Source organism: Ambystoma mexicanum, chromosome 2q (genome assembly GCF_040938575.1).
Source record: "Ambystoma mexicanum isolate Mex_15411 chromosome 2q, UKY_AmexF1_1, whole genome shotgun sequence".
In the NCBI taxonomy this organism is placed as follows: domain Eukaryota; kingdom Metazoa; phylum Chordata; class Amphibia; order Caudata; family Ambystomatidae; genus Ambystoma; species Ambystoma mexicanum.
Window position 1 is genome coordinate 279780189 of NC_090924.1, and position 23649 is coordinate 279803837.

Here is a 23649-nt window from a genome sequence, read left to right on the forward strand (position 1 = left end):
CTACCTTGGCATTTTTCAAGCTATTCAATCATGGGATCCTCTGCTGAGCCAATTAGGGTTGCGGTGCACACCGCATTCAAGGAGGGATTGCCAAGAGTGACACTTTGCTACTGCCAGTGGGACTGTTGTTGGCAGGTAGCTATCCAGGTGTGACTGGGTTTTCTTGAAAGAAGAAGAGTGTTAATTTGAGGATTCACTGAAGAAGCCGGAGCTCCCTCGCATTGTTTTCTTCTTCTTGTCTGTCATGAGAATGGGACTCCGATTCTTCCTTGGTAGTACCGAGATTCTTTGAGGAAGACTCTGAACCTGGGTACTTCGAAGGGGGCTGCTTCTCTCCTTTGGGGAGGGCGGTGATGAGCTTTACAGTGTGCCCCAGGCAGGCCTTGGGAGGCACTGACTGGCAGCCTCAGTCCTACATATCATGGTTGGCCTGAGGCATCAAAGGAACACCTTATGGGGGCAGGACACAGACAATGGCCTTCTGCAATCCCTCAAGATTTTAAATCCTGAGGCCTTTTGGGAATTAGGCATGACAGTAGAAACAGAGAAATAAGAAGTTGTGTTCTGAAGCGGCATGCTGAGAGCATGAAGCAAATGAACTCTGGTCATGGGGTACAGGCGGCTCCATACCCATGACAGGACATCTGGAGTCCTGGGCACCGACAACAATGAGAAAAGCCAATGTGGTGCTGCAGTGCGCACCGCTGGTGTAAAAAAAATAATTCAGACACCAGACCGATGCTGGAGAAAACATTTCTAAAGGTAGTAAAGGATTCCATTAGTAATTTGTTGCAATTGGTGCAACATGATCAATGATATGACATGAAATACAGCAGTTGAGTCGCAAATTGATATGCAATATTTATACCTAGATTGTGCATGCAACACATTTATACATTTAATTTCAGAAAGTTTAAAAAAAAAAGCTTTTTTAAAATAAACAAATGCATTTAGAATGGATATCAACATTATGTTATGTTGTTTTATACCGCACACTGCTACATTAACCAAAATAAGAAAAATATTATATGTTGCATGGTCAACTAAATGAGAGCATCTCGCATGACCTTTAGGACCAACATTGCTTTATCGTGATGACACATCCTAGATTAAACAAAAGTATTTTAAACTGCTGACACACAATCACATTTCTTTTTTAAAGTAGTCATCAACTTTTCAAAGTTTCTCCTAAAATACACTTTAGATCTGTGCATTTCTAGCACTATAACGGGGTATCATAATCTTCAATCAAGCAGCTATAAACCTGTTCCCTCCCCTATTGGACCAGAAATATGACCTTCTATGCCGTCGCAGGCTACAAAAGAAGAGATTTCATAGTTGAATGCACTGGTGCCTTCTGGTCAATATCACATCAATAATATGGATAAAGTTATGATCCCACAAATTGGATAACATTACAGCATAAAGCAAGATTTTCTTTTTTATATGTGCAAAATATGAAATGGACTGAATAAAAATAGAAACTGAACTGAAAGATCTCATCACATCTTTACTTCTTCTGTTTCTTTTTGAATCAATGTATTTAAAAGGACTACTTAAAAGCTTCTCCTTCCTCGCACTAATAGCATTCATTAAATCCACCACATACACCATTGAATGAACCTTGGCTCTTGGCTTTTAAACATGTTCCTTCAACTTACATGGTTCATCACACTGCCATTTCTTCAATCATATTAACAAGTCTCCCTATTATATATATTTTCTACAATCTGTACAGAACCTGCCCAGCCTTCTTTCTGTCCTACACAGTAGATCACTCCTATACACCAAAATCTATACAGGCCCCACAACAACATCACAGTCCTTCTATAAATATATATGCCGAGTCTAAAGGCATCAGTCAACAAACACATGTACATGTCTGACAATCTTTGACCACCAATGATACGAAAGCCACTGCTCGTCTCCTACACTCTAAAGCACCCATCAAGCCCGTGTTGTCCCTTTAAAAGAAAATCTTGTAAGAGCTCTAAAAAAAACAAAATAACTCTTCTTACAGCTAGTTCTACATGCACATGCTGAAATGACTAAAATGCAAATACAACATGCACCCTTAACTCTACAGGAAATGTGACAACGATTATATTTAGTTACATTTTTCTCTGTCCAGTCCGACTACATTTACTCTGATGCCTATCCAACTCTACAAACTATTTAATTATGGCATCCACTGAAATAATTAAAAAAAAGAAAATCGGAGCCATTGCCCAACTGCTAGGTCAGATTTTCATAGGAATGATACATCTTCCCGACCTGGGTCAACCTCAGAACGTTTTGCTTTTACTGGTGGATTATTTTTCCTTCCTTTGAGAGTGGCAACCTTTTCCCACACTCACAGAATCGTTTACTCTTTTTATGGGTGTCATTTTTAAAACTCTCCATAGTGTCTTTTAAAAGTTATCCTCTCTGACAACATTTTGACAATACGTGCCTACTGTTGCTGTGATGCCTTAGGGGCTCCCATTTGAACTTTCTCTAGCTAACCTTGTGATAACTACAGTTCCCAAGGGTAGAAAGGATCTTTGGATGCCTTTTACATTTTATTAGGTGAGTCCAGCACCCCCACCTTATGTGGAGTGCTGGGGAGATAATGAGTATCCCCTTTCTCATTTTAAATGTAACATGCATGTAACAAGGACAAACTTACCTTTAATGGCTGGTGGCAGTGAACTGTTTTATTAATTCGGTGCACTTTTACCAGAGGTAAAGGCACCCATGAGTGCTCATTTTACCAAAATAGCCCGGTCTTGTTTTTTCAGCGTTTTAGTGTTCCTTGTCCTTTCTTGTTCCTTCCCCTGACATCCAAGTTGGGAAATTCCTTTGTGTAATTCTGCATCTTCGGCGGAAGTCCTGTGAACTCCCCCGCCCAGGCTCCAGATTGTCTGTGAAGGCAGGAAAAGAGGGAGGAGTCCAAAACTCTGCAGACCTTTGTCTTCCAGCCTAAGTGCGAGATTCCAGTCGAAACTGGGATGCTGGCTGTCCTGAAAGGATTGCCAACCACCCAAGTTTGAATGTTGCAAGGCTGTTTGGCTGGGTTCCTGCATAAAAGTCTGATCCTGGAATCTGAAGAGGTAGTCGATCACTGGAATCAAACCCAAAGAAGAAAATGAAGAATTTGCGGCTGAAACGATTTCCAGTGACCAGAGAAGCTGCTGGATAGCCGGAGCCTGCTGTAGCCCTTCCTGCCAATCGACCTGGGGACTCCGAAAACGAGGACACCAATCCAGAGCCTGGTGTGTACGACTAGACTCAAGAAGACCTGCATTTTGAGCCATCCTACGCCGTTCTGTGCCCTTGCGGGCCGCATTACCCCAATACCCTGGGACCCCCAGCCATTGTGTGGTGCACGGTCTACCGAATTCCGAATCTCGCTGAAACTTCATGGGCATCTGCTTGATCTCCAAAGGCACGATTCCAGTCCAAAAAGTCCCCTAATCCGAGTGCTGCACCTTGCAAATGACGAGAATCAGACCAGTGATTTTCTATCTTCTTCTGTGCTCCTGAAAAAGGCGTGAGCCTTCCTGTCTTCTGTATGAAGGAATTCAACGACCAGGTTTTTGGCTCCTGCTGCAAAATCTACTTCTGTGCTGAGGTACTGTGTTGGCTTGGGTATTTCCTTACCTTAAGTCTCTTGTGATTACTGTGTAGTTTGGGGGTGTTTACTGTGATTGGGAGGTCTCTCGTACAATGCACCCAGGCCCTACTGGAAAGCCTCCTAGGGTGTCTTCTAAGAAGGGCCTGGACCCTCAACTAACTCTAAAGTAAAGTACTTACTTGTTCTAACAGTCTTACTTAGGAACTCTGAGTATTGCTTCTTAAGAACCTATCCTGACCTGCCTGTTGGAGACTAGACACTAGTGACCACCCTTCTGCCACTGAGAACACTCATGCTCCAAGATTAGGGGAAAGACTTCTAAGGATTGTGCCTTTTGCCTAGAAAGCTAAAGAAGTTGATTGGTAACAAACTCTATGAGTGAACAGTTGAACAGGTTACTTACCCCAGGTAACTTTCTTTCGATTGGATGTTCCTCCCACGTATTCATCATCTTATTATTTATTTCCGACAGAGGGCGCTGTATGCAGTGTCGTTGAATCGATGTCCCTCGAGGGCCTCCGTTCGACGTCATCATCAGTATAAGTAGCGCATGCAGCGCCCGTTGGCTTCCATTCTGTTTTTTCCCCTTCTGAAGAGGAATTACTAGGCGTACCCAAGACCGTAGGCTCACAGAAAGGGTAAAGTGTAATAACACAAATTGTAGGGCGGGGTAAGCTGGGAGGGGCGATGAGGAATACGTGAGGGGAACATCCAATAGAAATAACGTTACCAGAGGTAAGTAACTTGTTCTTCAAATTAATTGTGTCATCCCACATATTCCTCATCTCATGATAGACTCCCAAAGCAGTAATAATTTGGAGGTGGGAATACCAATTAAATTTAGATCTAATCATGGACCGAATGCAGGATAGCTTTTGCAAAATGTCCTCCCTGACACGAAGATTAATCCAGACAGTAATGTTTTACGAATGTATGGATAGACGACCAAGTGGCCGCTGAACAAATATCCTTGATTGGGACACCTCTTTGAAAAGCAGCAGAGGGTGCCATGCGCCTTGTAGAATGAGCCCTTAGGCCTTCCGACGAGTCCTTGCCCCTAATCTGTAGCATTCGCCAATAGCCAGGATGATCCATCTGGATATTGTTTGTGTAGTAACCACAAGGGCCAATTTGGGACCAATATAGCCAAAAAAAAGTTGATCATCTTGCTGAAATTTAGCCATTCTGGATATATAAAAACTGAGAGCCCTTTTTGGGGCCAGTCTATGTAGCCTCTCCAAACAAAAAATAGTCCATAGGCGCCCCTCTGAGAGAACGAACACGGCCCATTCACCTGTTCTTTGGGAAGGTACCCACTCGAGAGTCCGCAGGCACACTTTAGCTCACTGTACCTTTCACAGATGGTAAATACTATTTGCATCTCAGTTTTTGTCCCACATGCCCAGCACCGAAATGCACCTTCCAGGATGTGATCAGCTGCCATAGCAACACAGTCCCACAGGGTAAACGTACATCTAGACAATGTGCAAATCACATTAGTGGATTTCAAAGCCACACTACCCGCAGTGAAAAGTTTTCATGCTCAGGCATCAATTCTTTTGTCATCCCTGCCAGGAGAGATGGATCGATAGGCTGATTGCCTGGTATACGTAGCCGCCTGAACCACCAAGCTTTCAGGTGTGTGATTCTTAGTAAGATATTCCGGATCATTTCTGGAAGGTCTGTACTTCCTGGCAAAGTTTTATTTACTGCAGCCGCAGTTTCCGGGGTCTCCCAATTAGTGGAGACTTTTTTCTGTAGTGCCATGTGGAAAGGCAAAATTGGGTCTACCTGAGGATCCTGGTTTAAGATGTCAGTCATATCATCTCGCTCAAACGATTCCATCCAATAAATTCAATAACCTTCCCCATCAGTTTTCTGTACGATGAGTCGGCATGCTCAGAGGGGTCAGGCCTTCCAAACCACAACTCTAGCGAGGTATCCAAGCCACTAGCTGACTGGGGATTATCAAGTAAATCTCTTAGCCTAGACCCGTCGGATATAAGTTCCTCTGGCATATTGGGGGTGCCAAACTGTAGACTAAAAGGTGGTGTATTGTCATCAGAGGGTTGCTCTTCCTTATAAATGGCGGGTAGAGACTTAAAATAGTCTTTTTTAGGTAAAGGCTTGTAAACCTTGTCTTGTACGGTCAACGGCTTCGACAATGTCGAAGTAGTCATCGAAGACTGCTTGAAAACTGGTGCCGTTTCAGTCGGTGTCGACCTCCATTTTGGTGTTGACGGCTCCGACGCCAACGTTTTCGATACCTTGTGCTTCTCCAATGGAACCATTGTTGGACTCGGTTCCCGACTCGTCAAAGCCCTCAACGATTTTTCATCGGATCGAGAACGTGATGCAGGCTTTAAGCTCGGCTTCGAAGATTTAGTCTTCGAATTCCCCTTGTCATCTTTATGCGGAGTGACTGGGGCATGGCTCTTTTGCTTTTCATTCGAGGGGGTCGAGGGTGCATTCTCGAATATTCGCATCATCTCACTACGAAATGCGTCCCACTTAGCAGGGGAATCAGATTTCGTAGGACATCTGGTTACCTCGATGAGGAATCACTGGAGGTCGAAGGTGACCTACAGCATCTTTTCTTGGCCTTCTTAGAGGAAGACGACGAAGAGTGGCGCAAACTATTCCTCGATCGGGACCTTTTAGATTTTATGCGTCGGGAAGAATCCCACGACTCAGTCTTTTTCTCCCTCTTCGAAGGTGACTTTGACGCTAACCTCCCCACTGGAAGTTTACAGCTCTACGCTCCATGAGAGCGGTCTTGGTCATCGCCTGACAGGATCCACAGTCGGCGGTATGGTGCCCGGAGCCCAGACACCACAGACACATGAGTTGGGGGTCGTTTTCGACATTTTCGACCCGCAGTCCTGCCACTTTTTGAAACCCGACTTGGGTGTCGATTAGTCGAAAAAGACATTTTCTAACGAAAATCCTTCACTGAAGCTCACCGTAATTCACTCAAAGCATTAGCTCGGAAAAACGGAACAGAAGCCAACAGGCACTGTATGCGCTACTTATACTGATGATGACGTCGAACGGAGGACCTCGAGGGACATCGACTCTGCGACACTGCATACAGTGCCCTCTGTCAGAAAAACATATATATATTTCCGAAGCAGCAAAGCTAGACAGATATTTATCATAAGATGAGGAATACGTGGGAGGACGCAATCCATTTGAAACAAAAGTTATTACTTACCTTAGAAATGTTCTGCCATTCTGAAAAGTATATGTAAGGTTATTTTACTTTCCTTAGGAATGTTCTGCAATTCTGAGAAGTATATGCATAGAAACTGTTTCACCATTCTAATAGAAAGTAGATGCAAGGTTATTTTCGGCACCTGTAAATTGGCTGTGCCTCTTTCCCAAAAGTAATGCTGTTGGCTTCACTAACTATTCCTTTCAGAGAATATGTGTATAACGTTTCCCAACTGGGTCTTGCTTCCCCTGACTTGCTGTTAGCCTGTCCAGAATAAGTCTGCATTAAGTTTTACCTACCTAGAATAATTTTGAGTCATTCATAAAGTGTAACACTGGGTTTTGCTTTCCCTTCTGTTTTAGACAGAACAAAAAAAGTCTGAGGTTTATACCTGCCTTTAGGTTGCTGATAGCTCTTGTAAACAGTGTATAGGTTTTACTTACCTTGAGTATAACTGTGTTATCCTAAAATAAGTTGGAGTTATTGCTTCCCTTGGTCTGTGAAGTGAAATGCAACTTTAATTGAACATTACACCCCAAGGTCCAACTCCCCTAGAATAACTGTTATCCTGAATCAGAGTTATAGGTTTATACTGTTCCTAGAATCTGTGTTTCACCAGATCAGAAAAGTATATTGTCCAGTTGATATTACTATGCGATTTCTTGCTCAGTGTCACAATTGCTAGGGTCTACTACCCTTATATCACTGAAAGTAATCAAAAAACTAAACTATTGGTTTGACGTCCCTAGAACTCCTGTTAGGTGTTCCAAATTAGGTTATATGCTTTGGTCTGTGTAGCTTCAAGCATAGTGTTGTGTTTTTCTTTAGTGTATTTATATGATCTGTGATAGTACTTATTTACCCCAAAACTTATCTGGGCTTACTTGTATTTAAATAAAACATTTATTTTTAGAATACATAGTGTTGCAGTGTTTCTTTGGACCATTTGTATTACAATTTATTTGTACTGATTCTACAGCCCTTGCTCCCTCCTAAAATAAGCCTGGCTGCTCCGTCAACGCTACCCTGAACTCAGGTGGTACAGCCTCATACTAAGAGTGGAGTCTTGTACTGCCTCAGTTGAATGGTTTTACTAAGCCCTTAGTTGGACTTCAGAAAAACGGTACAAACGCCAATAGCACTCAAATCCCTAAATTCAGATTAACGATTAGTTGCATATGCAGTTTGAGATTTCACATCATGGTGGTCTTATAAGAACTGTGGCTGATTAGGACAATGTCACCTGAACCAATATTTTCAGACAATGGGAACTTTGATGTTTTAGAGCCAACACAAAAGTCTCAGATCAGGACTGTAACTTTTCACCACTGTACTACAATGCAATACATGTTGTGTTCAATCTTACCTGGGCAATTTGTAGCATTTCAGGATTTAATCTATTTAAGTGAAAGACAAATTCAGCAAAGCCTATTAAGGCCAACTGAATGGTAAACATCTTTCGAAATGTCCAGTAGTCTGTTGCATTAGGGAATGCATGTAGTGCCCACTCCTTCAGCATACTTCGAGGCACCATGTTGCTTTGCACTTCTTTAAGAATATCTCGTAGAACCTACAATTGAAAGAAACTCATTAAAACAATGCTGTAATAACTAAACTACAGTTTTTTTTTTAAAGTCTTTTTCTAGCTGTATTAGAACACTCTTTGCACTCAGTGAACAAAATGAAATTAAAGTAGTTTACCTCTGGGGTCATTTATGCTATGCGGCGAGATTGAAAGTCCTAAATCTAACCTCTGACACTACGCACTTTTGCTTTTCACTCTTCCCCACCCCCATCCTCCGACTAGTTTCTGAACTGCTTTGCCCTGATGGGTCCTGATGAAAGGCCCATAAAGGGACGAATGAGCCATTAGAGGTCCTAAATCTCTCACGGTTAAGGTGCCATAAAAACACCCTGATCCCTCACAAAGTAGCAGAGCTGGCTGCAGCCTTTAGGAGTCATAATAAGTTACAGCATGTTTTATACAAGGGGTTTCTCCACAGAGAACCGATGGTAAATCCAGTACTAAATCCAACAGCAAGACGTTGCTTCCAATGAGAGAGTGCGATATGAATGCTGCCATGTGCAGTCATGACCACTGCCGGCGTCGAAGAGGAAGGGCTACAATTTCTAAAAGCAGATATGACACGCATGTAAATTGTGTCTAAATTCAAGAATGAATGGAGCGAAAGCCTGGGTAGAAGCCTGCAAGTGTGTCAGCCTCCAGTATCTGAGTAGCCACTAAAGGCTGAAATGTTTGTAACCCTATGGATGGGAACAAAGACATCTCAGCCCCCAAATTCCTAGTTAACCTAAATGTCTGTCTTCTTATATTACATTGTCAAACCTGGGGCAAGTCCTGAAACACCAAAGAACACACCAACCCGGAGAGGAATCAAGAGAGCTCTGCTGGTCCCTTTACTCTTCCAAGACCAAGTATACAACAAAGCTCTGCCAGAAACTGTGGACACCAAACTTCAAGTGACAAGAGAGACTCAAAGAACTGGCCATCAGGTCCCTTGATCTTTTTGGCACAGCAAATTCACAAGCTCTCAAAACATCTCTGCTCACAAGAAAGTCTTGCGCTTGTTTCTTCATGGACGCAACATGAAGAGGCAGCAGTACGGCCAAAAAGAGCATCTGCAATCAGCAGAGGTATGTGATTGCCATCCATGACAACAGCAGCAAAAAACAGAGGCACAACAAGGAACTGGAAAGTAACAGCTCAAACTAGAGTAGCTATTATTATTATAATATTTATTGTGCATGAACCTAGCTTTGAGAAGCAACAGAGCACTTAACAGAGGTATACAACAGTACAGATGCATAACCGTGAACTTTTGACAAGTAACAACAGAACAGATACACGGCAGGGGGTAGGATACAGAGGGTCACAGAGGAGGGGTACAGCTGTACAGGGTGGCTGGGAGGAGAGGGACAGACGTGTCTAGCGAGTGAGGCGGAGCGTGAGGCGACGTGATGGCCTAAGTGTTGAGGAGGAGAGACTCCTTGAAGAGGTGGGTCTTGAGTTCTTTTCTGAATTGTAGGAGCATGGGGGCAAATCTGATGCTGATTGGGAGGAAGTTCCATAGTCTTGGGGCGTAAGCAGAGAAGGCTTGTTTTCTGGTCCCTTACTTTTTGCAGTGGTGGATTTCAAGTCTACATGTGTTCTGGCATCTGGAGGTGTGTTGTCCACCAGAGATGCCGGGTTTCTCAGCGAGGTAGCTGGGTGGCTTGAGGGCGACTGACATAGATGATGCAGCAAGACTTGAAGGGGATTTGTCCATGTAGTGGGAGTCGATGAGGGCCGAGGAGTTTATATCCTTGCACTCCCTAAGATGAACACTATCTAAATCACTGGCACAGAAGTTGCACCCTTCAGAAAACTTTAATATTGCACCCTGGACCTGTAGCAGCGGTACTGCTCCTCTTCGTCAGTGAGGGGTCTTCAGTGATCATCTTTGCCACAACTGGAACCGCCTCCACTGACCTCTCACTTTGAGAGGACCAAAGCGTCTGTCAGCAATTGGAAATAGCAGAACATAACTATTTGGGAGGTTCCAAAGACTTGGATTGCTTTCGTAAGGCATCAGTATGATCACAATGGTAACATTGCATTCTAGTTTTAATATTAGGTCCTTTACATATCATTGGGTACTGTTCAGTATTAGGACCAGTATCCTGAGTGAGGCAAGGGAATGGATTATTAATGGGGTAATAGGAAGGGGAAGAATGTGGCAGTGTTAATGGACTAGTAAGACGAGGAAAAGAGAGGCAACGTGATAGGGTTCTGGGACTAGGAAGATGGTAGTGGTGGTAATGTGATGGATTGCTAATGGGGTACTTGAATGAGGGATAGAAATGGCTGGTGTGAAGATGAATTTCTAAAATCTAACCTGGTGGACAGATTTCAGGAGGCCACCCTAGTTTTTTTTTTTTTTTTAAGGTTTTTTTTGGTTTGCCAGAAGACATTTATTTTTTCCATGACATTTTGTTTTACTGGTCAGAAACATGATATATTGTTTTTTTAAACAATTTTTATTATTTTATTTTAACAACAACACAAACCAAACTTGCAGAACATTTTTAACATCATTCAATTATTGCTTCATTTCAATAGAGTACACTGCTCCCCCAACCCCACCCTCCCCCTCCCTCTCCCGAGTCTATTCCTCCACACCTCCTGTTACTGCGCCTTGCAGATGGGGTCTTTCATCCGAGTTCAATACTGAGTCTTGGTCACTTGACCAATCATGCGCTGGCTCAAATAGCATAGCCACTAAATGCTTCCAAGCTGTCAGTGTTTCTGCTTCCTCCTCCCCACCAGAGTTACTTGCTTCTTGCCATACTGCAGTTTCAGCGTCTGACCATTTCTGTAGATCTTTCCACCACACCTCTACTATCGGACCATGGCATGCCTTCCAGTTCATAGCCACCCTACGTTTTGCTAGTATATATGCCAGATCTTTGAGTTTGCTGACATGTTTCAGTTTACTTGGTCTGGGAAACACTCCTATCAGGCATGCCCAGGCCGATTCTATCATTAGCTTAACCCCTTTGGTGTTCAGCCTATCCGCCACCTCCCTCCAAAATCTTCTGATTACTGGGCACACCCTAAATATGTGCACCATCCCAGCGTTATGTTAATTACATTTAGGGCATGTTTTCCGTCCTGCATTCGCAAATTTGGCTATCCTTTGGGGCGTCATATATGCTCTGTGGGTGATGTACAGCTGTATCTGCTGCAGCCTTGCATTTCTTGACACCTTCTTATGGTATCTTTGGGCTCTCTCCCACATACCGTCGATCATAGGGGTACCCACTTCTTCCTCCCACTCTTGTCTTAATTGTGCTAATTCTTTCCCCACTTTGGACATAACCATCTTGTATATTCTGGATATCTCATGTCCCCTCTCTGCTATGACATATATCAAATCAAGAGTGGCATCCAGTTGGCTTTCCAGTATTACCTCTGGCCATGCTTCTTTAACCCGTTGCATCACCATGTGGTATGCAATATATTGTCCCCTATGTGGCCCAGTTTCCTCTACCAATGTCTCAAAGTCTACAATCCTCCCCTCCTGCCAAACATCCCCCACCGTTGCTATTCCAACTGGCTCCCAGTGTTTTCTAATTGTCTTCATTATTGGCCGTCTTTCCCAACAAGCGCCACAAGTGGCACCTGCGGGGAACATGGGGAAGGGCTCCCCATTATCCGACAGACCCTGTGCCATATGTCCCACCCTAGCAACATCATTTTCGGGCACTCTTTCACATTCGCTCTAGGCACCCACATCATTTCTTGCAGGAAGAGCGGTGCACATTCTGGTCTAAACAGCCTAGATTCCGAGTTCGAGTCTTCCGATAACCATTTCGCTACATATTGTAACTGGCTCGCCAAATAATAAACCTCATAGTTTGGCAATTTTATCCCCCCTTTCTCATGCGTGTTTTGCAGTTTCCAGAGGGCGATTCTATTTCTCGTCCCACTCCATAGGAAATCTCTGCATATGCTATGTAACTGAGCAAAGAATCGCTTTGGGATCAAATGCGGTATGTTACTAAAATAGTGCAATAGTCTCGGCAGGACCACCATTTTCAACATTGCCCCTCTTCACATAATTGCCAAAGGAAGCTTCGCCCAGAACTTCATGTTACTCTCAATACTCCTAACCGCCATCTCAGTGTTATGTGTGTGCTCTGCCTCCACCTTGTGATAGATATTTATCCCAAGGTATCTTAACGTGTCCATCTCCCATGGTATTTGTAATACAGGCAACTGTTCTTGCGGGATCCCTCTATATCTACCCAGCAGGAACATGCATGATTTTTTGGGATTTACTGCTATGCCAGACAGTAACGCAAATTGCTCAATCACTTCTAGTACGTATTGGAGGTTTCCCTCAGGGTATTGTAAGTACAACAATATGTCGTCTGCATACAGAGAGATTAAGTGTGGTTCAGCCTTTATTGCGATACCTATCACATACTGTTGCCTTAGGTATAGTGCTAGGGGCTCTAGTGCTAAGATATATAGCATTGGGGACCATGGGCAGCCCTGCCTAGTGCCCCTGCCGAGTTGCCATCTCTCTGATATTATCGCTCCCGTTTTCATCCTGGCTAAAGGCGCACTGTATAACAACTGAACCCATCTAAGGTACCCCGGCCCTATCCCATAGTTGGTCAGAGCAGCCATCAGCCAGGACCATTTTACTGAATCAAAGGCTTTTATGGCGTCCAGTGACACAATTGGCATCTCTCCCTCTTCCTTGTTCGCATACTCAATAACTCGATGAAGCCGCCTATGGTTATTTGTGATGTTTCTGCCGGGGACATACCCGGTCTGGTTGGGATGTATGAGTTTGGTAATAACTCTTCTCATGCTGTTTGCTAACACCGCTGTGAGTATTTTGCTATCCTGATTTAACATAGACAATGGTCTATATGATCCACATTCCTTGGCAGGTTTGTTGGGTTTCGGAAGTGGTATGATTATCGCCTCTCGTAGGGTCTCCGGGAGCCTACCCTTGTCATACGCCTCATTTAGGATTGCCAGAAGCGGGGGGAGCACCTCATTCTTGTATTTTTTTGTAAAATTCATTCGGGAGCCCATCAGCCTCAGGGGTCTTACTCGTGGGTAACTGCACCATTACTTCTTCTAATTCTTATAGTGTGATCGGGGCCTCTTATTCTTCTCGTTCTTCCGTATTTATTTGTGGCAAACCTATATCTTCTAGTGTTTCATTTATCTTCCTATGATCACTTCCTATTTTATCGCCATATAGGGTTGTATAATATTTTACAAATTCTTGATTAACCCCTTCTTGAGTGTCAGCCGCGCTCCCATCATCTCTCATAATCGTACTGATTGTGGGCCTAGGGGTTTCCTTTTTATAAAGCCATGCCAGCAGTCTTCCTGGTTTATCCCATCCCGCATGCATTCTTTCTACATACTTCTTATAGTTCGGATTACACAATCTATCCCAGCAGCTCACATATTTTTGCTGCAATCTAAGTATCTCGTCGCTCTCTTCATCGGTGGTGCTACCCTTTGTCAGTGCTTTCTCCAGTTCATCCTCAGCTTCTTGCAATTCTGTCACTATTCCTCCTTGTAACACTTTAGACTTCGCTATAGCTATTCCCCTTATAACCACCTTAAGGCTTCCCATAACGTCCCGGCGGACTCCACACTACCTGTATTAATTTCAAAATAGTTTACTATCTCATCTCTCAGACTTTCTCTGAATATAGTGCCCCTCAGCGCCTCAGCACGGAGGCGCCAAGTTGGTATCCTTGCTTTCGGGGGCTGATATTGCCATCCTAGTATTAGCAGCGAGTGGTCCGACAGGACCCTCGCTTTATATTCTGTAAGTGTGGTCTCCGACATCACCTCTTGTGTGACAAATATATAGTCCAATCTAGTATGCAAATTTTGCGGGGCTGAGAAATTCAGAGTATTGCCTCTCAGGCATATGTTGCACTCTCCATGCATCTTCGAGCCCAAGGTCCGAGATCAGTACTTGCAATGTTCTGGCTGCGGGGGTGGGTCTGATTATTTTATAATCTGATCTATCAATTCTTGGATTCAACACGCAATTAAAATCACCTCCCATATCACCGCCCCTCCCAGGTACCTGCCCATTTTACCATTTAAGGTCCTAAAATATGCCACTGTGTCCTGGTTCGGGGCGTACGTGTTAATGATGTTTATTTCTCTGTTTTCGCCCAGCCCTCTTATCATCACCATCCTCCCATCCGCTTCCTCCGTACATTGTAACAGCTGAAAAGGGACATGCGGCGCTACCCATGTAATCACCCCTCTGGCATAGGCCGAATATGTAGCACCCACCACCGTTCCCCTCCAGTTTTTCTTTATTCTGTCTAGTTTTTCGCGCGTGAGGTGAGTCTCCTGTAGTAATGCTATGTCTATCTTTTGCCTGCGCAAATACATCATCACCTTATTTCTCTTTAGGTAGCTATTGAGCCCTCTAACATTCCACGTGATGATTCTGAGATCCCCCATTATTTATCAATATATATCCCCCCGCCCCACACCAGTGCGGTTTCTATCCAGGACATTTAATCTTGCGTATAGATTCATATAGGCTCGGTCCCCAACTACGTCTAACACACCCAACTCGACAACTCCTCTCGCTGCTGGTCCACATCATCGTTCAGGCAACCTGGGCGTCCAACCAGTTCATCGTCGCCTCCTCCGGGGTGTCGAAAAAATCTGCTTTGCTCTTATGTATGATCTTGAGTCTTGCAGGATCCAGGAGCAAGTATTTAAGACCTGCTGTGCACAGCCTCTCTTTCACCGCTACATATCCGTAGCGTTGTCTCTGCACTTGCATAGTGTAGTCGGGGTATGCAGTTATGGTCGCCACCGCTCTTTTTATCGTCCCTCCTTTCCTGAAGAACTCCAGGATCTTCTCCCGATCCCTATAGTTCAGGATCTTAGCTATGATCGCTCGGGGTGGGGCCCCCGGCTGTGTCCTTCTCATCAGGGCTCTATGCGCGTATTCCACTGCGAACCGCTGGGAGAGCTTGCCTACTCCAATCTCTTGCAGGATCATGCTTTCTACATAGTCCGTAGGGTCTTGGCCCTCCTCTCCTTCCGGGAGGCCCACCACCCGTATGTTGTTATGCCTCGCTCTCCCTTCGGCTTCCTCTGCTCTGTTTTCCAAGTTGGATACCTGCTGTTTCAATATATGGACCTCTTTAGCGTTACTAACACCAGTTTCTGTGTTAGTTTTCACAGCACTTTCGAGGCAGGTTGTCCTTTCTGCGAACGCTCTCATGTCCTGCCGTAATAAATTGACCTCAATTCCTACTGCATCTATTTTGGCCTCCAGCGCAACTTTCAGGTCTGCCATCGTTGTTCCCCACGAGGTCTTCAATTCTGTAATGGCAGCTATGATCGCCTGGAAGTCTCTCAAGGGTGTGCTTTCTGCTGGCGCGCTGGTGGGAGTCTGCACTGGGGTGGTCTGGGTCCTAGAAAATATGTCTATAGTTGGTTGTTTAGCTTTTGTTTTGGCCCCTCTCGCCAACATTATTCCGGTCTTATGTAAGTGACCGCTGTTCACCAGCAACTGGTCCTCGCCCGGGACACTGATTCAATATTGGATTATGTGCTATGCTGCCTAGATTCCAGCCTCTGCGCCTCTTATGTCCACCAGCTCCTCTTATGTCCACCAGCGCTTATGTGGCCATGGTGGTTATGTGGTATACACACTTATTTAGTTCAAGCCACCTGACGCACACGCTGCAATCTGTGTGGCATTAAGTCACAGGCATTATCTCTTGGCTGCCATCTTGGTTGAATTTCGGTGTTTTCTGCCGAGTCCAGTACCTGCAATTGCCGTTTCTTCCACTCGCAACTGCAGGCTTATTCCTTCGATGTGTGCATCAATGCTGCAGCACACGCACACTTGGATGCGCCAGGGTCAGCCGGGGCCCCAGCGAGGCTCAGCGTCGCTCACTAGTCCTTATTACAGTGTAGGGAGCGTGTCCTGTAATCCTTCTCTTGTAGGCCTACTTACTCCTCCCCCTGACAGGGAATTACCACCAAGATGCCTCTACCCTACAGCAAATCTACTCTACCATACAAGCATGGATGGCTATCAACGGCCTCTGCTTGAATGGGGACAAGACCAAAATCCTCATTCTAGGATAGAAATCCACCCTCTCCAACCTCAATCCACTGTACATCAATTTCAACATAGACAATTGTATCATCCCAGTCCTATCCTCAGTCAAAACTCTGGGGGTTCACATAGACGCCACGCTATTCATGGACAAACAAGTCAGCGCCATATTCTCGGCCTCAGCACTGAGTACTAAACTCATTAATGCAATAAAACCATTCCTAACCAAGGATAACTGCCTTTCCATCGGCCGAGCAACGATAGGAGCCAAACTAGACTATTGTAATGCGCTCCTAGCCGGCACCTCCAAAAAAACTTATCTAGGCTCCAAACAACCCAAAACAATGCTCTCAGAGCAGCCCTCAGCATACCAAAAAGAGAGCACATCACACAAGCTAGAAAGGCAGCTCACTGGCTCCCAGTCGAAGACCGTATCTCCTTCAAAATTCTCACAACCATAAATGCATCAACCTCACAGCTCCCTCTTACCTATCTGACACGATAGGTAGATATCAATCCACGAGACCAAGAAGAGCAAAATACACGAATCAACTAGCAATACCTCGCATCAACAGAACCAAAGCAGGAGGCAGAGACTTCCCCTTCCTCGCACCTAAACTCTGGAATTCCCTACCTACTGACCTCAGAGCTGACACATCTCTCTTTTCCTTCCGAAAAAAGCTCAAAACTGCCCTATTCAACTAACCCTGTTATCATGTGCTCCTGCTGCTCCTGAATATCTGTAAAAAAAAAAAAAAAAAAAAGTATATCTCGTCCAATGTAACCGTACGGACATGAACTATATGCAACTAAGTATAAGCAACACTGACTAGCGCCACTATGTCTCTGGTCTGCTGTGCGCTCAACAAATGCGAATAAATAAAAAAAAAATAAAAAAAATACGAGAGGGTCCCCAGCCTGGCTTTGTCAGCGTCCCATGCCCCATCTCTATCACATTGTGCATTCCTTCTCATTGCGCTGCGACGCTTCGCGTGTGATCATTTTCAATCTCCAGCAGTCGGTCACAATGTATCTCGCTCACTTTCTATGCCGCGCCTCCCCACAAGCTCGCAGCCGCGATACTTTATTACATGCCGTCCGCTGTACGGGCGTTCCTGCCGATCCTCCAAGACTCATCGGCTGGGAGCGCTGCCACAGCCGCTCGTTTGTTGCAAATAAGACCGCTTTCGTTGTTGAGCGGCGCAGCTCCACAAGGTTTCCATATGATTGTTCGGGGACTCCCTTTGTTATCACCTGGGCGCCATTTTGGTTTTCTTTCCGTACGGTGTTCACCAACTTCGTTAGCTCGTAACTCAACGTTCCATTTACCATTCTCACCCGCACTTCAATCTCTGCATGCCTCTCGTGTTCATATGGTTCCAGCTTGAGTTTGGCAGCACTTTATAAGCACAAAGCATGTCTTTTCAGCAGATCAACGTCAGATATCCAGGAGCGCACCAGGAACACGTCCTACCCTGTGGCCATTTAGCCACGTCCCCCGGCCACCCTACTTATAGTGAACAGGGGAACGCTGAAAGGTTACACAAACCCAAACAAGGTAAGCGTAGAGTGTGGTCAAGGCTTAGTCTCAGGAGAGGGGAGTGAGGTTAGGGGTCCACAGTGAGTCCACACAGTGAAATATACAATGATTCTACTTAGACAGGTAAGTACAAAAATACCCTTTATTATAGGCCCAAGCCACACTAGAAAAATGAAACAATCAGGTAATACTATCACACAACACTCAGTTACATAACATATATACAGTCACCTTTGGTTTGTAGAAATGCATACAATTCACTTAAAGAACTAAAAGGTGGTAAGTAATGCTGCAGTAAGGAAAACCAGTTCACGAGAATGTACCTAACTTGATAGGTCCAATTCCTATGTTGAATGGGGCCTTGCGCCCAAAAGTCAAAGGCAGGAAGAGTTCTTGAGGTAGTGAACAATTCAAGGATTTTACAGGTATTTAAGATACTTTTTCTATATCTTAGAACAGCTTTGAAAACAAATGTTTAAAAAATAAAAGAATGGAATAAACAAAAGTGCATTCTAAGGTTTATTACAGGGGAGAGGTGGCTGTAACTATTGCGATTACTGACCACCCTTACTCCAATTTTCCCAAATTACTTAGCAGGTTGTTTGGTAGTTGCTGGAGGTAGTTTTACCCACCGTTGGATCCAGTAGTAGATGCCCAGGAGCTGCGGGTGGCAAAAATGATTCAGTTTGGGTCCAGGAGCTGAGTGCAACCCTTTCTACTGAAGAAATGCAGCAGGCACTGATGCAGGTCTCTTCAGGACACTCTACCAGACGGAGATGGCCGGTTGCAGCATCAGTCACTGCACACAGGCGTCAGCAGGAATCTCTCTAGAGCGCGAACGAAGACTGTTTCGAGGACAGGATTCCTTGATGCTGAGAAGTTGACACTTGGCGTGAAGGCGACCTGGCGACCACCGAAGTTCCGGGCAAATGCAGACTGATGATGCTTCTGGCGCGGTAGCCCAATTCAGAGCTGGTCGGTCCACCGAGTGGCCCAAGGACGATTCCGAGGGCTCCAGGCTGCAGGAGCACGAGAAGATGTTGCGACTGGTTGTTCCCAGCAGTCCAAAGGTAAAAGCACTGCAGATAGCCTTCACAGGTCAGGTACTCCACTGGGACAGCTGCAGGACAAGTCACCAGGTCTTCAGTCGGCTGCAGGGCAACACAGAATACTTGGTTCCGTTGCTGATCTACTGGCAATGCTGCAGGACTTCTTATCCTAAAACCAGTTGAGTGGTCAAACTCAGCCCTCCAATAGCAAAGATCTGCACCACTCACTCAGCCAGAAGTGCTCCAATCAGGGACTACTGTGGATTTCATCCATGCATGCACACTAGACTTTGAGCCACCACAGTTTGGGAACGGGGAAGAGATAGTCCCACCCACTTCCTGTGCTCACACACAAATGGTACGCATTAGCTCGCGAAAGCAGTAGCTTTCCTGGGCAAATGCATGACCATGCTGGGGATTTCCTGTTCTGAGAAGGCAGGAAGAATAACAAGAAACAATATGCCCAAAGGACAAGCGAAAAACCTTGTGGCATGGCCATTTTAGAACACTAGTCAGACACAGTAAATGTTCACACTAAATAAATGAAAAAAATTGTAAAATGTAATTGCTGCCACCAGCTAGTCCTTAGGCACATTTAAAAGTAACCAAAAGTCCCAGTGTAATAAGTCTACGGTGATAGCTGTGTGCACTGTTAAAAAGGTACGCAAACAGGTAAAAAGTAAAAGACAAAAGGGAAACAGTTTCCCTGTACTGATAGTCTGAAAGACTGATCAGTTTTCCCAGGACAAAATGCGCAAAAAGCTAGGGAAGTGTAGTGCAAGGCTTCACTTCTCTCTAAACGGTCAGGACAAGTTCAAAAACAAAAAGTTTGGGGGGTCCATAGAATATGAGGGAAAGTTGCCCAAGACATCTTTCCTAACAGCCGGGTCATGCACAGATCAGCAAAGGGTACTAGGACGAAGAAGAGGGAGGGAGGTAATGGAGAACTGCTACAAGGAAGACAGAGGTGGCGATAATATGACAATGCATTACTTACCGTAAAAGCATTTCTGATGGTTGTATCTGCTTAGATTCACATGCTGTGCATAGGTCCGACATCCAGTGGTCACTGCGGAGTATTGCATTTTGTTTTTCGTAGTCGAAAAGGGGACGTCGACAAGGCGTGCCTGTAACACTATCCCTATAGTGACGTGCGTTGTACCCACAATCCCTCACGCGTCGAGGTCCCTCTGTTTGTATTTTATCTGCCCTGAGGGAGCCTTCTATACGTGAGTGAGTACAGAAAAGAGAGAGATGTAGAAAGATGTCTATGTTCCTTCCATCCGAGCGGGGAGGAAGGGTGGGCGCATTTGAATCTAATCAGATACAACCATCAGAAATGCTTTTACGGTAAGTAATGCATTGTCTTCTGATGTTTGTTAATCTGCTTAGAATCACATGCTGTGCATAGACTAGCGAGCAGTACCCGGAGTTGGCGGTGGGTTACGAGAAGGAACAGTAGAGAAAAGATGTCTTAATACTGCCTGTCCCACCTGGGAGTCAGATCTGGAGTGTGCATCTAGACAGTAGTGTTTTGTAAAGGTGTGCACAGAATTCCAGGTAGCCGCTTTGCAGATGGACTCAAGGGGAACATTTGCAATGAACGCTATGGAAGCCCCAGTGCCTCGAGTGGAATGTGCTCTTTCATGGCCAATGTGGCCAATGTCTCTTGATGACTGACAAACTCACTCACTGACAAACTCACTTTTTTGCTGTGGTGGACTCTCCCCAATGCACTCTTTAGACTTTTTTTTTTAAAATACATTTGAGCAGTTCCCGTGTCATATCACGGAAGTACTTATGGGTGTTGGTGATTATCAGTGCAACTTCACAGGAGCACTGCAGGAATTCTGGTGTGTGAGATTGGTGGGTGTCCTTAAATGGCTACTGGTACTGCCCGTCCCTTCCTCTGGAATCAGAAAAGACTGTCTCTATGTAGTGGACTTCTGACTCCAATTCCATTTGTGCCTAATGCTCTTCTGCTTTGTTGTACCGCTTTAGGATGGATTAGTCCCTCCTCGCTGTCACATCTTAAACCTCATACTGAAAACTTTTAACCTCTTAAAGTTCTGAGTTCCTCAGCCTCTCTCTTTGGGGAATAATGGGATCAGGTTGCGCACCCGGGTAACATTATAGCACTCATGACGTTACACCTGGAGTCATGGGCACTTACGATAATGGGCGTAGCTGATGCTGTGATGCAGGCCGCTTGCCTATTGGAGGTCAAGAAAAGTTGCAAGAGTGACTCTTCTGACAGTCTAAAACTCTTAGGGAAGAGAAAACGCTCAATATGGATGGCCACCTGGAGCCCCCATAAGGGATACCTACGTCAAGTTCATGATCGGCCTCTTCTGCAAATGTGCCTATCAAACGCTTCGATACCATGACTTCGTTGAAGACTGGCTCAGAAGATAAGCTGCGCTGACTTCTACTGTATACACTTGCACAGCAAAATTGTGCCGTAGCAAGAAGGGCAGCGACGGATGCTTTGGTACTGAGACCAAAGGCACCCTTCACCTTGAGGGTGGATACGGGAGCCAAACCCTGGTGCATATGGGTGAAGTGTTTTTCAGGTTTTTCAGGACCAAAGCTGTTTTTGGAGAGGTCAGCTGTTTTGAGGAGGTTTAATTGAAGATGAGGCATGATCAAAATCTTTGAGCATGGACAAACTAAATTGTTCCCACTCTTGAGGTAGAAGATGATGTGGGGAAAGGTCTGGGATCACAAAGTAATACGTGGAACAAAGCATCTTGAGAGATGGTGGTGACTCCCGTTCTCATCTTTCTCCTCTGATAGCAAAGAACACCCCTGAAGCTGCACCTCCAGTGCAGACTTAAGGGGAGCCCCCAAAGAAAATGTCTCCAGCGCCCAGCCTTACTTGCCGTTAACAGCAGCTCAGTGATCTGTTCCTTGGGGTGCACTGGGCAGCATGTACTGCATTCATCTGTGTCATAATCTCTGTCGAGACACCAGAAACAAGTGACGCAGAGATTTGTCAAAAATATCATCCGCCCACAGTTTTCACAGAGTTGGAAACCAGATTTCAGTGATATTTTGAGTAAAAATGTCAATAGTAGCTGAATAGAAAAACGTTTCTGCATCTGACTGTGGAAAAACGCAACAGAGGTGTACTGGTAGGCCAAAGTATATTTAAGGATTGTATCACCTCTGGCACCCTAATGAGGGCTCTCTGAGCTGTGCCGTGCCACAAGGTGCTGAAAAACGTTCCAGTCTGTCTCTGATGGATATTTCATAGATGAGTAATCCGTGGGAGGAATATATCCATAAGATAATAGAGCCCTTTAAAATGTCTTTTAAATAAATGACTTTGCAGCTGAACATATTCCAAACACAATTGGGTACTCAAGAAATTGCCCTCGAACAATGAATGTAACTCAAAGTAATAATTATTTTAGTCATAAGAATGCAACCTATGGCTGAACATAGAATGGCCATAAGTGCTCCTGAACTTTTAACCTTTGCATTTTATCAGTCCATGGACTTTTTTTCACCATGTTACCACCCTTACTCTACTGGGATCCTGAAGATCCCCAAATCCTGAATAATTAAATAGGAGCGTCATGGCTGCCAAAAGCCACATGAGTGGCACAGAGAGTGACCAAACTCCAGCTCTCAGACTGTGTTGCTGAGAAATCTCATGGATAAAAGAAGCTGAGCTCGGCTACTATCTCCTTCAAAGAGTTAAATTAGTCACAGCAAATTGGCTTCTGTGCAAGCAAGTGTCATGGCCGCTGATCCCGACATGCTACCCGAGCTACAAGCTCACTTGTGTTAAGAGCTGACCTTACAGTTGAATGTGAGGGTGCATATTTTCCAGCTTGATGAGCAAAAAATGTGTTTAACCTTTTTGTTGACTTCAAATGTTATTCATAAAATGAAGATGCGTACTACTCATTGGGCAAGATCTCAAATTGTCCCTTACCAGATGTGAAGTAAGGTTTACGTTACTTACCTGTAACTCTTGTTCTCCAGCATGTGTCTGGCATGGATTCACATGCTCAGGAGTATTTCCCGTCGGGCTGGGAAGCCTCAGTAAAAAAAAAAAGTTTCACTTTAGCTTTAAAACTGTATTTCTCAGCTAAACCAAACACTGTTATCTGGGTCATACTGCCCCCATCCAATGGTAGTCCTCTCCCTAAGATCCACCCCTGGTGGCCATCTTCAGATTTGGTAAGCACTTGGCAGTATGAACCAAGAAGAGTCACAGAGGGGAAGGAGGGAGGGTTTGCATGTGAATCCATGTCAGACCCATGCTGGAGAACAAAAGTTACAGGTAAGTAACTTAAACCTTCTCTAGCATGGGGTCTGGCATGGATTCACATGCTCATGAATAACGATTACACAGCAGTATATATACACAAGCACGGGAGGTGGCAAGGCTCAACAGAAGCAATAAACACTCACTCCTGGAACAGACTTACCTCAAGCAAACAGGTTGCGTATAACTACTTGGCCGACCCGGGACTCCTCCCTGGAGTCCCTGTCGACACAGTAGAACCTTGTGAAGGTGTGCGTGGACCTCCGCGTAGCAGCCCTGCAGATGTCAAACAGGGACATGCCAG

The 23649-nt window shown here is 44.9% G+C and overlaps 1 protein-coding gene across 8 annotated transcripts in view; it reads right to left on the reverse strand.

Moving 5' to 3' along the window:
- TRRAP (transformation/transcription domain associated protein) overlaps positions 1-23649 on the reverse strand; it is a 2065012-nt gene that overhangs the window by 44305 nt on the left and 1997058 nt on the right. For all 8 annotated transcript variants that reach the window (XM_069647248.1, XM_069647247.1, XM_069647244.1 and 5 more), the window contains one exon: positions 8197-8400. In XM_069647248.1, the coding sequence (XP_069503349.1) occupies positions 8197-8400 (204 nt within the window). The remainder of the gene's footprint in view (positions 1-8196; positions 8401-23649) is intronic.